Here is a 17,265-nt window from a genome sequence, read left to right on the forward strand (position 1 = left end):
TACACTTATGAACAGATTGGACTATTTTTGTATTGACATGATTTTATAGGTTCTTATTGAAAAATGATACAGTGTTCAAGTTGTGACCATTGACATCAGAATAGCTTACATGACGAATATCTGTAAAATTGGACAGCCCAATGGTAGTGATGAGCATCCTCATAGGTATGACCACATGAACATCGTGAATCATTGACAATAAATCAAATTTATGACCATTTAAGTTGCTGCCCCCCACCCCACCCCCCATCCCCATGTAATGCGTGGGGATAGAGTCAATGCGTGGGGATAGAGTCAACGCCTCGTCCGTCCGTAATCATTTTGTTTCCGGAGCATAAGTCGAAAACCGTTCAATATCTTTCACCAAAACTTGGTATATATATCAAACAGAACAGAATTTTACAGATTGGCATTTATATTTTTTATGATTTCCATGGAAACGATTGGGACTTAGTCTAAAAAAAATCAAGTTGGACTTTAAGTAACTGTCAGATGATTTGTTCTTTCCAATATGTGGGGACCGGGGGGGGATTTGTCATCTTCTGATAACTCTTGTTAAATACTGAATACGATTTGGAATATGTTATAGGTTCAGCGAGATCATTCCTTTCTACAACAGCAAACGGTAAGAAAGATCGATCGTTTATATAATTCTGTGAATTCAAAAACTTGAATATTGTCAGAGTTTCGTATTTCATAAAGTGATGGCTCGTACAAGGTATGAGCTCCGCTAAATATTCGGGCGTCAAATTTAAATTCATTTCATAAAACAAGTTCATTTCATGATTGTACCGTCTTATGGCTAATGAAGTGAACCCAGTTTCATTATAAATTTTTGGATGATTTGTACCCTTTACAGCTGCACACATAGTTCTCAGCGCATCTAAATGAAGTTTTCCAAATTTGATCGTAGTAATCAAAGATTGGAAGAATAAAGGAACTATACAAAGTTCTTAGACTTGTACGTGATAATCGGTATTCAAGACACTTAGGCAGTTGATCATCGGACTGACTCTGTTCTGAAACGCCACCGGCCATCCTTTAAACCCCCTTGATGCCACAGGGACATATATGCCCTTACCCTTCAACACTCAATTTCAAATCCAATAAAAATCAAAATATCCCACGCACACAAATAGACTTGTAACTTTGGACAACATTTAGCAGTGTCTATTTCTCAAACCGCTAAGGTAGTTGCACTTATATTTATACCAACGGATAGGAAATTTAATATTCTACATTTCTGTGTAATTTTATAGCCGTACGTAGATCCAGGACCACGCGAGCGCAATTCTCGCACAACGTTCACTTTTCAAACCGTATGAAAATGTGCGCCTGAAAAAAAAGGGGGTTAAACGTTAAAAAAAAAGATGTTTGTGATTTTCAACTACTGCAGTGATTTGACTATTCATGGTTAAATTTGGTCGTAAGGTTTCAGTTTGTTTCCTTGTAAACAGGATGGTTTCAGTTTTTGTAGGATTGAATTTAACCTACCCTTAACCCCCAAATCCAGCTAGGGTCAATGCAGGTACGTCGTCATATGAGCGAAATATTCTCGAGCACGACGTTAAACCCAATTTCACCTCACCTCACCTCCATGCAGGTAGCAAAGGCACTGTAAGTCCCCATGGCCCCTAGTATGGTGATCTACCTTCAGTTGTTGGTGATCACTAGCCCATTTTTACATTGTATTGTCTAAAATAGTTTTCTACTTTTAAAAATAATAACAGCTAGTTTTAACTCTTTTTGTGATACTCTAGTTATTTTACAGTCCGTCGATGACTGGTTGTTTAATTACTTGTATTTATTGAGTATGTACAACATTTCTCGTCACTATATGGCTGAAATATTGCCAGGGGAACGTTAAATTTTAACTAACTCACTCACTCACCCTTAACCCCAACCCTAAACCCAACCCTAAACCTTACATAATGCTAAATAAAAAACCTAAACCTAAACCCTAACCCCTATAAATAATCATAATAAATAGTATACATTTCAATCGGGGGTTACGGGTGGAACTCATGCCCGAACGTTCACACACGTTGGCTACAGAACGTTGGAATTCGTTGCTTGTTTTCTGCCACTCAGTGCAACAATATTTAAATTTCTCCCACCTCGTGCTTGTGAAATTATTTTCTGCCTCATTTGCTACATTTTCTATGTGCATTAAGCACATGAAACTCTACGATGACGATATTTTAGCCCTGATTGTTCACTGTCAACATGTTGTTACTGGGCGCAGCCATCTTGAACAGTATCGGTTAAAATGAATTTCAAGCATTCTGATTGGTTGAAATACGACTGATTTATATGCCTTTTATTCTCAATTTTTCTACGATTTTCTGAGTTTTCGCTTGGAAACTTTTTTTCAGACCATGTTTTGGCATGTCTTTCATCTGTAAATCATCAAAAAGTACTTCCATGATAGCAGGAACGGAATGAAACGATACGAGGCCAGAGCCGACGGCCTAAGCACAGAGAAGAACATCCTTGAAGGTAACAATCCATCAGATATGTCTAAAACTGTTTTTATTAAGTTATAAATCAGTTTAGATTGTGTTAGCACAGCAGATACACAGTGACCCTGGTGACATGTCTTTTTAGTTTCACCGAAATAAATTTGTTTATCTGAACATGCTGAACATGCATTTGCTGGACTGAAAGAATGGTATTACAATCCGGTTATATATTACTTAAAGGCAGACTTGGTGTCAGTGTCAGTCTCACTGACACTGTGTATTTTCAGAGTTTAGCAAGACAGTTTAACAAAGAGACTTGGAAATAAACGAAATCCTATAAAGAAAACCGGTGCAAAACAAAACCAACTGAAACAAGGACAAGTATATACAGTCTTCAAGAAGAAGAAAAGAAACGCATAGGCGTTTTCAGCAGTTCATTTTGATATGTTTTGAAAGCAATCGTCTTTAAGACAATTCCTATGTTGGAATCCCGTTAATCAAGTCGTGGTCGTTGTGTATTGCGAGCAAACGCATCCCAAAATGTGTTTCTAAACGTTTGCCATAACAAATGAGAACGATACATGAAAAGTGCAGAAAGATACGTGCAGAAAGAGTTTTCCATGTAATACACGTGCACTGTTTCGGAGATATCGACAATAAAAGGCTAAATCCAAATTCATCATTTCATTACTAAATTTACGACGTAAACGAAGATTCAACATGCCAAGATTGAATGCTACTGACCGAAATATTGCCATTGGACGTTTGGTCCCAGTCTGCCGTTGCAAGACACTTCAACGTCCACCACAGCACCATATCTCGATTAAGACATCGAAAAAACCCGTTTCAATTCGACCCAAGATCGTCCCAAAAGTGGAAAACCAAGCCAAGAGTGACCACTCTTGCTCAGGACCGTTTCACCTACGTCAGCGATTTGCCACAGCAACGGTCACTGCAGGGCAGGTGCCAGGTCTTCGAAGAATGTACGACCAAACCATCCGAAATCCACCAAGAGTTGGACCTGTACTGACACGACTACACCGACAACGACATGTCCAATGGTGCAGCAGGGTATAGGCATGGAACCTGGGAAACGCATGGGAAGCGTTTGGTTCAGCGATGAATCGCGTTTCCTCCAGCAACGACGGGATGGGAGACAATGTGTGTGTATCCGACGTCAAAACGAACGTTCTGCGCCGAACTGCTTCAATAGGACAGATTTGGTGGAGAGAAAGTCATGTGTGTGTGTGTGGAAGTCCTACACAGGTATAAAATCCTGCAACCTCTCCTCCTCCCAACAGGAAGCTGTTTCAACACGATAACGATCGACCCCACCCCACACACCTCATGTAACAGGTGTCTATCTCGCCAATGCAAATGTGAATGTCCTTCCCTGGTCTTCTAAATTGCCTGATCTGAAGCCGATCGAGCATCTATGGGACGAACTTGATCGACGCAGGGTGGTGTCACCAGGTACTGACCTGGACGCCCCCTTTTGTCCACACATGTGCAGTGAGTGAACTGAATTAATTATGACAATGACAACAAGTTCATCCGTGTGTCGAATTTCCTTCATCTAAGTTCACGCTAAAGCGACCTATGTAACTTAAATACGTTTAACACATTTCCTTAATTTTGGCCCATAGGTTTCTTGTTTTTAAGTGCGTAGTCGATAGGAAGACAAATACATCGGCAACGACAAAAGAAAAAGTGTAATTATAAATCTTGAAAGTAGAGTTAAGGGTTTAAAAGTAAGGAAACCAATGTGGAACAACAAAAACAGTGTCATAAAATAGATTATATTGTTTAAAAGGCCTCGTCTCTTTCATAGCGTATCTCTCTTATGGATATTTGTGACAAAGTTTTTACTTTAATTTTGGAGAGGCGTTTAATAGAGGTTGCTGGCGTGTTAGATCTCTACCCTGAGTGTCAAGGTAGCTTCCGTAAAGGCTATTCTGCGGTCAATAATATTTCCACACTCCAAAGTGTTATACAGCAATATTTGTCAAAAACATGAGGTAGATTTTATTGTTTATATGTTGATTTCCGTAAGGCGTTTGATGCAGTTAATAGAAATCTTCTTTGATTTGTTCTGATATCTAATAGTATCCATGGTTCTATGTTCAATATCATTAGAGGTATTATTCAATGACAAAGGCTAGTGTTAAGTTAAAAAAATTAAACGTTTAAAAATATTTTGACTCTTTGAGTGGGGTTAGACATGGCTGTATTTTAAGTCCTCTTTTATTTTCCTCGTTTCTTAATCAGTTATAATTACTTGTGGTGACAGGGGCGTACTTATTGATCAAGAAATGTATTTGCTACTGTATGCAGATTTATGTCTGTTCGCAGATTTTGTCATTAGTCTTCAGAGGAAGATCAATGTATAATTACAGTTTTGTATGAAATGGGGTTTGTCTGTAAATTTTGAGAATACAGAGGTGTTAGTCTTTGGAAACAGTGGTAGATTAAGGCGGTATGAATCATGGTACTTTGGTGATCATAAGTTAAACGTTTCTATATATTATAATTTTGTCGGTTCATTGTTTTCAAATAGACTTTCATAGTCTGAATAATGGGTTCAAAATATGGTAAATAAAGCGAATAACGTCTTGTCCTCAGTTAAGGTTTCTGGTGGGAGACATAAAAAGTATTTTTCCAACTGTTTTGTTCAAAATCTTTGATATCTTTGTACGCTTCGGAAATATGAGTTTTTCAGAAATGGCATGTTATTGAACAATTTCATATTAGGTTTTGTAAGTATGTGTTGGGTGTAAGTTATAAATGCTCTAACGCTGCTGTTTTGGAGGAATGTGGTAGAAATGATATTTATGTTGATAGTTTTTTTACGTGTAATGAAGTATTGGTTCAATGTTATGTTACACAATTTAGACAAAATTGATAGGAAAACGTGGGTATATTTTGTCCGAAATACTTTGTTCAATTATAGTTTTGTTTTTGTGTGGGAAGCTCAAGGAGTTGGCAACGAGGAACAGTTGGGTTTTTTATTCCAGTATCAAATATGTATTTTGCTTTGAACCATATTCAACAATTTTACGAATCGGTGCACTTCCAATAAATAAATACTGGTAGGTTTGATTGAGTTCCGAGGCACAAAAAACTTTGTAATATTTGTAATGTTAACTTTGTAGAAAATAAATTTCATTTCCTATTTGAATGTAATGAATGAATGATTTGCGCTGTAAGTATTTTAAACCATTACCAAATTACATTGATCAGCAATACTTTTTCAACACATTATCATGTACCATTTTTCAACAGCAACAGATTGTTTTAATAACATTAAGAAAGCATTGTCATTGCGCTCTTTATACATATGAATCTGAATGTCAGTTGCCACTATCTTATAATTACACTTGTTTAGTTTGTATTGTAAGTGAGCCGAAGGCCTTTTTACGAAATCAACTTGATTGATTGATATTGACATACATACAAAGAATATTGATCGCAACAAATATACATTAACTGCAATGAGACAGGACAATCACTAAAGAAAGTGAAAAGCCAATGTTTATTTATAAGCTGGGTCATCTTCAGCCAATCAGATTTGACGTTAATCCCTGCTTAGGCTTCAGACACATAGCCGGGGATTGGCTAAGTAGAACGTCCTTGTACATGCTCCCGGTCGTCTTGCTGCAGCTGGTCACGGCAGACACCAGACAGTTCTGGGTGACATGAGTGTCACTGAAAACATGCATACACTTCATAAAGTCATATGTTTAATGTATTTGCTCTGTTGGTGGTGGATGGCACTAGATTCCAAAGAAAGACACAACGTGAAAGCCCGCCATGTTTATTACATCTCATTACATGTAACATATGTTATATTTGGGATTACACTTTCTTTGTAAAGTACATATTCTAGTACTTTTGTTGGGTTGAGTCCCATCCGGGGAGGCAAGCACCTAATCGCCAGCACACAAAGTCAGACGCCTAGACCGCTCACTTCATTCATTGTGGATCGTTGCCAATGCCATGCCACGTCTTAATTTCTATGTAGCCTATATCTTAGATGGATTACTGCATAATGTAACTGTCATATCCTTGTACTATATTCTTTATTGTCATGACTCGTACTTCGTTATACGTACTGTATTCTATACTGCGGTACACGTGAAATTTACTGCTTTACTTATTCGCTATGTGAATAGCTGATATAGGATTTAACACTGCTGTTTGAATAATTCGACATGCTGAAGTTTACTTACTCGCAAATATGCCTCAGGATAATCGAAGCCAAAGAGCGGCGCCTACTGCCGCAAGCTGCTTTAGGTGCCTTCTGAACACACTTGGTGTCGAAATCTGGGAACAGGCCAGCAGAAAGATACCATCAACATACAGGTTCGGATGAACAAGAGGCTCTGCTCAAATATATACACGGCTTGTATTTCTGTTATGAAAAAGAATACTCCATTTTTTTAAAAAACAATGTCAGCATTAATACCGACAGCATGTAAGCGATCTGGTCTCTACTATCAAAGCCATACATGAGTTGAGTTGGGTTTTATTCGGCATTATTCCAGCCATATAGTGACGAGATCAAGTCAGAATTCAAATATACTCATGCCAATAATGGTTGTCACCCCCATCAATTTTTTTCATTCGAGAGGGTGTGTGGTGTGTGTGAGGTGTGTGTGTGTGTGTGTGTGGGGGGTGGCGACGGGAGTGACAACCATTATTGGCATGAGTATACAATTTAAATACCAAATCAAAAAAAAAAATTTTTTTAAACTATGTAATCATTACAATATGTACAAACATTCACATTAAATAGTTACAGTTTATGGTACAGGTCAACTTACCTAAGGTAGCTAATGAGTTGCCCGCTGACGCGGGAAAATAGGTGGTTCAGATTTATCGCTTCATAATGCGAGTCCCTTGCACTTGAAAAGTCCACGCATTCAAGCAGTATATCCTTGATGGTGAACACTTCATCGCAAGAGATACACAAGAAGACAACGAACTCATGCTAAACTACTCACCCCCGATATGACCACAGAGTTTGGCCAAGCCGTCTTGCACTGTCTGAGAGTCGGCCACCGTGGGTTTCATCGCGTCATCACTGCATTGCTTCTGTACCTGCAGAGTACAGTTCACTGCCTGCTGGTAGGCCTTCAGATTACTGTACGACATAGAACGTAACACTGCACACTACTGATTTGCCCTTGATAATGATGTGTACTTCTATAGCTCTAAATTCCATACACCAAGTGCATGCTCAAACAGCATACAAATAACAGTTCATTATTACCCCGGATAACCCAAGCTGCCTGTGAGACGCCAGAAGGTTATAGTCACATGACTTATCCCTCCGCGTACCCATTTTCTGCTCGGTGAACAATTATGAACAAACTCACTTGCCTGAGGTGAGAGCACATGTATCACATGAAGTCCTAGAAACTCTCTTGAGGCAAGCTGTCTTACATAGGCCTCCATCAAAGAACTCTCCGCGCCCAACTTTGCTTAAATCCAACTGATTTGTGGCTGACAGGATGCACAGGAGCACACACCACCATATCTGTTACACGGATATACTACTCAAAGTGCTAGCGATAACAATAATGCCTCAAGGAGAGTACATCTGTTAAAAAAGCCAAAGACAATATCGGACGAAGACACAGTGAAGTAAGAACAGACCGTTGTCACGAGCCACTGCACCCACTACTCTCAGACATGTTGCGAAAAACCAGACAGAGTACCCTTCCCAATAAGAGTATCTGGCCAAAACTAAAATCGGGAAAACAAATTCATAGTTCAAAAGGAAAAACTCTTCAGTAGCGCGTGTGTGATTCACCTGCGACCACAGCGTGTGGCCGACGTCGCGTGCTACAAGTAAGTGTGTTGATTGTTGCCGTTCGTTCCACTCTTCAATAAAATCATTGCCGAATTCAAGTAGAGTTACCCCCCAAAACGGGCGTCCTAAGATCGAGATCTTCATCTCGTTGCAAATGTGTTGGATTTAGTTGAGGTCAGGTGAAGTGCTTCCCTCTACATGCGGACAATGGTCTCGTTGGCTAAGATAGGCAACATCGATGTAGTCGTGGGGTATATTACAATAAGAAGACTTCCGGTCCGATTGCACAGCACAGAGTCATATACACATTCACCATGACATCCCTGCAGCGCACACCTGTGATCGTCCCCGCTCAAGGACATGGGAATTGGTTCTCTAGCTCTACTGATCCATACTCTGTACAGCGGTCATGTGCTGTTGCGTTGGAATAACGTTTTTGTATTTCTGTGATGGACGATCCGTGAAGTATTAACAGTATCTGAAATCATCGAAATAAAGTACTGGTGCCCTGTTCAAGTCCATCTAGTTGACGTGATCAACATCATTATCCACAACTGCCACCTTAAGGGCCAGCGATCAAATGTGTGTACACGAGAACCTGACATCAGCCTCGCGGTGACGATTACGCATGAGTAGGAACGTTAACGCCAACAGTTTTCCGCAGTTCATTTCTGAGTGTGGTGGCAGTCACAAAGGTATGGTGTCTTGCTGCAATCATGTGAAACCTGTTTTCCCACTGTCTTGGTGTGGTTTATCTAAACGCGTGGCATCGATTTCGTGCCCTGCTGATCACAATTTTGGCTGACACTTAGAACGTTTGAAGCTTGACAGTGGTTTTAGCAGGTCCATACATGCCTGTCTCTTGAGTTGTCAAACGACGTACTTCACGCCGAGGGGGCATTAGTGCATATAGTCGTTGCAACCTCTGTACTATATTGTGGTTGTGCACTATCATAGGGATGTCAATAATAACGTCATGTCATGACATCTTTCAAGTACCTCATGCACATTGGGTCCATGACTACATGCCTCTTTTGATACGTGTGGAAATCGAGATTTTATCGGCGTCACACAATCATTGAGTACAGGGATGCTTCAATCTGTATTTGCTCGATGATGTTTTCGTATCATCAAATGTGGTAATTAATAAACTGTGAGTATCAAATAGAAAACATTCAGTATTAGATCGTTGTTTCCATAAATTCCTTTCCGGAGAATTTAAAATAAATTACACTTAATTAATTCCTTGTCAGTCAGGTCAGTTGTTTTACGACCATGTGTAGAAACAATACCATCTATGAAATATGCAAAGTATACAAAGTTTTCTCACAATTTGACAAGTTCATATACATGGTTTGCAAGTAATATGAACTGGTGGGTTAAGAAAGATAGCTTCTATACCATCATATTGCTCAAAATATGTCGTAAAAAGAAACGAGGAAACGTCATAGCCTTGAAAATGAAGCAAGTCAATGTTGAAATTCATTAATAGCAACAACACAAGTTACCAAAAGATGATGTTATAAAGAAATTACAACCTGCGTATTTCTCGTACAACGAAATATGATTAATAATGATTCCTATATTATATACATGTATTATGAACAAAAATTACTGAACTTCATGTAACTAGGCACAACAATGTGGTAGGGTCAATCAACATTAGGTTTTGATTTACTGTCACTAACATTTAAAAGCTGTTAAATCGGTAACATTGTTACCAGGACAACACAAGTTACCAAAAGATGATGTTATAAAGAAATTACAACCTGCGTATTTCTTGTACAGCGAAATATGATTAATAATGAGTCAGATATTATATATTATGAACAAAAATTACTAAATTACTCAAGATCAGTTTGTGGGATACTGTCACTAACATCTACAAGCTGTTAAATCGGTAACATTGTTACCAGGACGTATGTACCTGCACATATTCTTGTTTTGGTCCAGTGTCATAGCGTCCAAGATATACTGACTTGTGTCATCACTGGTCGGTTGTCCCGGGACAATAAGCTTGATCCCATTGTTCATTAAGCATTGAAGGTATTCCTTTCTGACGGTTTGATCGGTGGAACAGTCAATACTGGTGGTGGCTGAAGAAGGTAATGTGGGTGATCCACAATCACAATCAGCAACAACATTATGACGCCTTTAACGCACACATTCAAGCAGGTATGTGCTCAAAAAGCTTTTAACAAAAACATGCAAACTGTTCATTCCTAGGTCTTAAAAAGTTTTTTGTTGATATATCTTCACAGGTCCAGAGGGAAGGGGGGGAAGGGGTGGAGGGGGAAGAAAGAGAGAGAGAGGAGGTGTGTGCAGGTGCGCCTCTTTTGTCCTGAAGTTTTTAGATGTCCATTTAAACTCTCGTGAAAACGGGTGAAGATAAAGTGTGCACACACACACCCCACCCCTTTCTCAATAGTGTGCTTCCGTTTCTCAAGAGTCTGCTACGTTGTTGACTGGTCCCTCGTGGCCCTTGGGTTTATGTCACATCATAAACAAACATAGAGGATACATCAACCCATGTCCCCGTCGTGACCAGTGAACAACTTATAATATCAAGTTTCAGTCATCAATCAATAAGTCGACTGCTCACGCCAAAAAGCTATGACTGTGATATAAATCTAAGTTTTCCTGTTCGTTTTCTTCTTTGTCAACACCTTAGCTGTGCCCGTGGGTTGCAACAGAGTTGTAAACGTTTGAAGCCTTTCTAGTCGGGCTTTCCTCCCACGAAAATGGATACGTCGGGATATTAGGTTGATACTGCTAAAAAGCTGCCTTAAACCGACCGTACTCATACATTGGAATATTACAAACCTGTAAAGACAGAGCAGCTGCTTGTGTTTGGCAGTGATGCTTCAAACATCTTCAGAGTGATCTGACCACAGGCCGGCATGAACCGTCCACTGCACGCTAGCTGAAGCTGTGCAGACCTACCATGAATACAATAGCTGATTAATATCTGGGTGTCCGTCCATGTGTTTTTTATTTAACATCGTCCTGCTAGATGGCAGCATTCTGAAAATAATCGAGTCTGATCAGACAACCCAGAGACTGACATTAACAACACCGATCTACGCAAATGGGATACGACGATAGCGAAGTCAGCGAGTCTGACCACCCGATCATTATAATCGCCTCTTGCTGAAGACCAATTTGGACCCGGATCTTCAGTGGTATGCGTCACTCTGTAATGCGGCACAAGGACTGCAATTTATTAAGGCTTTGGGCTGAAATAAGTTGTGTAAACATCAATCAACTTACTGTTCAACTTTACTGAGTATATATATCCTTGCCTGTAGTATTGTACATCACTTACTTGATAACGATATTAACAGCAACATAACGTCTCTCATATTAATAATAAAGAAGTTGTATATTCATAAAACTCTTCTCGTTATACGATAATTAGACTAATGCTTAGTCCCTGAATATATATAATTTTGATAGTAACAAACAAGCCCATTTAAATTGAAAAGGAGCCCCAGGGAGACCAGAGATTCCTGAACCTGAGGAAATCTAGACTTGCTTTATTTAGGGCCTTAGCACTGCAGATAGGGCTTGGCAGTAGTGAAAAAAATGTGGTTCAGCGACTGTGAGACAGACTATACTATAATCTGTTCAATCCCTTCAATGTAAGAAAATTGCCAACAAACAAACTTGGATGAAGATAATCCGAAACAACTATTAAATGCTTGTCACGTACAACGGGAATCGATGCGGGCACATGTCAATGTGGATAAGGATGCTTGAGAGAAGGTAATTCTTATATGGCAGAGCAGAATTTGAATGCCGAATCAAGCAGGGTCACAGGTGTATTCCAAATGACCATTTATTCTGAAGTGTAGTGCAAAAATATTTTCCTCAACGACAGGCCGTCTCTGAGAATGCCCGCCAAACCGCACACCCATACCTGTGTAATCTGGAGTACAGATGTTTTGGGACAGTACAGTAACTTACGCGCAGAACACTTGCTGATTTATCAGTGGTGTGTATATGCTGAGTGGATCGCTGATGTTGATCTGGTTGGTGACGTTGGTACAGTCGACGATTTTCGGCAAAATGTCATTGAGACAGGTTTGGTTGACCTCTTTAGCAACAATCAGTCAAATTCAGCATAGTTATGCAACGCAGTAATACAGGGCAGTACTAATAAGTCACCTTCAATAGTTATCTGTTCTGACATTTATAATTATGTCTTGTCAAGATGAGAACAATATGGGTAAGGACCACAAATAGGCTTCACACATGTATGTTCATTAGATAACATTTTAGACACATTTCAATATTTTTTTCCTCCAGGCAAGCGAAAGTGCATGCTACAGAACCAAGTCAAAGTAAATATATTCTATATTGAAGTATTGTTGATCTCCCGCCGTTAGCCGTACCTACTGTAATGGCCTTACTAACAGTATATTTATAAAATCATACATACTGTCCAAGTTAGCGCAATAATACTCCTGTGTCTTCCGTATTTTGTCTGCGGATGGAAACATGTCCTTCAGGAAGGGAGCAGGCGGTAGACACTTTTTGGAGACACGATTGCTACACACTGTCGCTTTCACATAGCTGTCAATATCCCTGAAATATGCATTTGTAATGATATGATTGGGTGGTTAGTTGTTTCATACGGTACTCGGCAATACACCAGATATATGGTGCCGGTCTGTACATATTCGAATCTGGACCACACAATCCAGATTTAACAGCATGGGTATCGATCTACGAAATTTGGATACGATGGATTGTGTCATCCACGTCAGCGATCCTGACCACCGATTCCGTTAGTTGCCTCTTAGGACAACTTACCAAAACTATGGGTTGCTAAAGACCAATTCAAACCCACAAATTCTATTAATGGAAAATATTTCACCATACAGTCGCTTTAGTATATCGATGATCTGAAATGATATTGTAGTGAATCATAATCGTATTGGCTGGGACTGCACGGTAAAACGCTTTTAAAACGGTACGTATTGTAATATTGTTTCTGAGAACCGGTGTAACAGGCCAGAGTATACCCCTGTCCCAGACTATACACGGGGTTAAACTGAGCTAGCCCAGACTATACCCCAGGTATAATCTGGGCTAGCCTAGATTATACCCCGGGGTATATTCTGAACTAGGCCATAGTATACCCCCCTAGCCCAGATTATAACCCTACAGAAAACAAGTGATTAATGATACTACTATAATTTTATTGTACTTCTCACACAATTAAACACTGGTTACAACACTGAAATGGTCCGATACATTTCCCAGATACAAAGCATAATCAGTGTGAGTTTTCAAGCTGAAGCTGGCAGGGTACATCAGCCATTGCATTGACTGACCAACTGCACTGTAAATATATATTGACGAGTTTACTCAGAGCCGCCTTTAAAGTCCTGTTGTCCCGTTCCCGCTGGCCGTTTGACTATAGTTTACCCCGGGGTATAATCTGGTGGGGGGTTATTCTGGGCTGCTACACCGGTATATTGGGGAAAGAACATACATGGAGTTTTTTCTGATTATCTTTATGGTCTAAATTAAAATCTACACTTTCTTTCTTTCAGAACAAATGTTTTCCTTTGTTATTCAATGGCAAAACGGCAAGCTGTAACACTATAAATTGTATAAAAGGTAAACAGAATCCATGACTAAGCAACCTAATGTTGAGACTGCTGTTATCAGAACCTTAACATATTTGTTTAGGGACTTACAATGTAGAAAATAGGATTGACATGCACAATTAGTGTCACTCACTGGCAAACACTTAAGTTCCCAATATATCGCAATACGTGGACCTAAATCGCAATATGATATTATATTGCAATACAATTTATTTGCCAATACACAGCCCTAGTAACAGTTTTCTATTATAATTAGCGATTAAATATTCAAAATATAGCCAATTCAACATAATGAATTCACTCAGAACCATTTGTGCCAAGCACGACCGTGTCGAAGTTGTTTCAGTCCACTGGATGCTTTCCAACCATTAAACAGCTTTCGTTAGTTTAATATATATGACTGACTGACTGACTGAGTTTGGTTTTACACCGCTTTTAGCAATATTCCAGCAACATCACGGCGGGGGACACCAGAAATGGGCTTCACACTTAAAATATATGAACTTCGACAATTCAGAAAAATACCAGAGACCCTTAAATTTTCATTTGAAAACAATTTATAAAATTGCACAATAGAGTCATGAATTTTATCTCGCCCCAATCTTCCCTTTCAATGACTTTCCAGTTTACTTATCTCTGTGCATCAATAATATATGTTTTTATTTTTATTCGGAATTGCCCGTATATGCCCCTTTTCAAGATTCCGAATTCGGATATGCTTCTCCCATTGTTTTGTTCGTTTGTACTGAGAATCTAAAGCCTTAGTGCTGATCAGGTGTTCACTTGATTGCTGATGTCACCTCCATGCCTCCATGCAGCGTTCGAAATAACCGCAGGCCCGCAGGCTAAGCGCCAGCTGTTATTATATCGGGCCGGCAGTTTCAAATATTTGCAGGCCCTAGTAGCCTTAGTAAATTATCTGTCAGGTTGTTTTTTTCGACAGGAATCTTTCAAATATTTGTTTCTTTATTAACGTTCAGGAATCCATGATCCATCATGTTACGATAACTTACAGTTTCACTTCCTGGTATTTCAGCTTTTGGGCGTAGGAATGTCAACACCAGTCTTTAACAAATAAAAACTTCTCTGTGTGCAATAGGCTTCACTAATTGATTTTGTAGAAACACTGTGAAACTGAGTACAATGTAGTCTATTTTATTTTTTTGAGGTTTGACTATAAGAAATGGGCCTGCGGATTTCATTCAGGGCTTGTAGATTTTGAAGCCTGCAGGCGGCAGCAGGCCCTGATGGCCAACTGGCAAATTAAAGTATTGCAAACACTGCCCCCATTAAGGTTCTTAAGTTCTGTATCGTATCGTAAGGATAACTTGAAAAACTTAATAACTTGGTAGTTTCTTTAACAACATTTTTCAAGACTAGGGTATAAAAATAGCCAGATAGATTTGGAAACAAACGGACTGTATAACGATATTCGTCGTCACCATCTGCCTTAGTAGAAGTAGCCGCTGATGAAGTCGTAGATAAACACTTGATCGTGCTTCATACATTGTCCATACATACCTACAAACCTTAGACGCGGAAGTTAAATCGAAGGGATTCAAGACGTTATTAATGGATTCAGAAGATGGTCCGGACGTAGTGTTGAACGCACTGAGGTCTGGCATTTTGAGAGACACATTATACACATCCATACACTTCTGAATCATTGTAAGTATAGATGAAGGATCGTTGCAGTTTACGAGGCCGGAGAGATCAATGATGTCTGTGTCTCCATTATCCCCTGAAACAATACGTAACGAGATTAGTAAAACCAACATGATTGTTGATGTTAACGATGGTCCTACTAGGTTGACTTTGACTTGTGTTAAACAATTTGTTGGACATGTTAGAAAAGTAAGCAAGAAAACGTACTTTGTGATTACCGAACTGACCTCAGATACAGCGCGCGGCGGTGGAGTAGCCTAGTGGTTAAAGCGTTAACTCGAAGCCCGGGTTCGATTCTCCAAATGGGTACATTGTTTGAAGACCATTTCTGGTGTCCGTGATATTGCTTCAATATTGCTAAAAGCGGCGTAAAACCATACTCACTCACTCAGATATAGCATCAATGATGACGATAATGCCTAGGAACAAACACAGTATCCTGGGCAACACAACTGCCCTGGTGATGTACACCTCTCTGAGGTGAGCCTAGTATGAGAGGATTTATTCCCTTAGAAAAGTGTCATCCATCAAGTCCCGTGTCTGGTTCATTACTGGGTTACAGACAGGCAAGAAACAATCTTCCAACTCCGCATACATTAGTGTACAAAACTAGCCAAACTGGAGATGGGACTTATCCCAGGGAGAGACACAGAGTCCGTCCAAGAATATCTTGAATGCACCAACTTAAATCTTGAGTGTGCACAGTGGCCAGCAATGTCACGATCACCCTGCTTGAATTGGACCACTCCTGGATACCACCGCCGCGAGTAGCTGTAATATAGCTTATCCAGCGATCAGCAATAATCACGAACTCATACCTCAATACCAGGCTTGCATAGATCTCTTGTATTAGTCGGCAGAAACGAGGCATTTTAGAGATGGTGTGACACATAAACCTACCCGAAACTGTGGAAAAGAACAGGAACAAGAACAAGTAAAACAGCGGCATGGCTCCTATTGCCTCCTGAGAACGAAAGATCCTGTGCATAAATACATTGTCTTAAATAGACGCGGCTATCTGAAGGAAGATTAACAGCTGCCAGACTTAAGCTTTTAGTTACAAATTCTAACCCTGACAAAAGATAACGGAATTGTGAAGTGTGTTCATGACAATATCTAGAAAACACAACAAAATTTAAAAACTTGATACTTTTTAAAAATGAAATCTGCAAGGAAGTGAGTGAGTGAGTTCAGTTTTACGACGCTTGTATTCCAGCAGTATCACCTTAAATGGGCTTCACACATTGCACACATGTGGGGAATCGAACCCGGTTCTTCGGCACTAACGCTTTAACCACCATGCTACCCCACAGACCCAAATCTGCAAGGGAAGTAGTGTTTGCATATTATGGACAATTCATGTGTATTACACTGTTATCTTGGAGGATACAATAAAGACGGTGGGAACTGGATTGAAACATTATTATAATGGGAAAATATGGGGTGACGTTCCATGGCCACGATGAAATAGTATAGGCCGTCGTCTAGCTCGGATAGCTGCACTGCACAGTCAATTCCTGATGTTCAGGCTGCTGCTGATAATCCACCTCTGAACCATTGTCTGCCAGTGCAAGTTGCAGTCACAAATATGTTTTCTGCTACATTTTGGTGTTACATCACTCATGATGATGGTTGAGTCGAGGTATACTCACATATTTGAGTGAACGTGCAAGTTTGATGCATTTTCCTGTCTCTGGGCATACAT

At 39.7% G+C, this 17,265-nt stretch overlaps 1 protein-coding gene across 1 annotated transcript; it reads right to left on the bottom strand.

The window, feature by feature from the left end:
• Positions 1-5,971: 5,971 nt before the first annotated feature.
• Positions 5,972-16,572, bottom strand: LOC124258132. The gene is made up of 9 exons (XM_046692206.1): positions 16,461-16,572; positions 15,417-15,636; positions 12,719-12,864; positions 12,244-12,373; positions 11,101-11,216; positions 10,205-10,373; positions 7,466-7,605; positions 6,692-6,785; positions 5,972-6,167 (listed from the first exon to the last, which is right to left on the bottom strand). Exons 1-9 carry the CDS (start codon positions 16,546-16,548, stop codon positions 6,017-6,019), a joined length of 1,254 nt encoding a protein of 417 aa, XP_046548162.1. The 5' UTR covers positions 16,549-16,572; the 3' UTR covers positions 5,972-6,016.
• Between the last annotated feature and the right edge of the window lie 693 nt (positions 16,573-17,265).

This window comes from Haliotis rubra, unplaced genomic scaffold (genome assembly GCF_003918875.1).
Source record: "Haliotis rubra isolate DU_JTF1 unplaced genomic scaffold, ASM391887v1 Scf1170, whole genome shotgun sequence".
Taxonomy (NCBI): Eukaryota; Metazoa; Mollusca; class Gastropoda; order Lepetellida; family Haliotidae; genus Haliotis; species Haliotis rubra.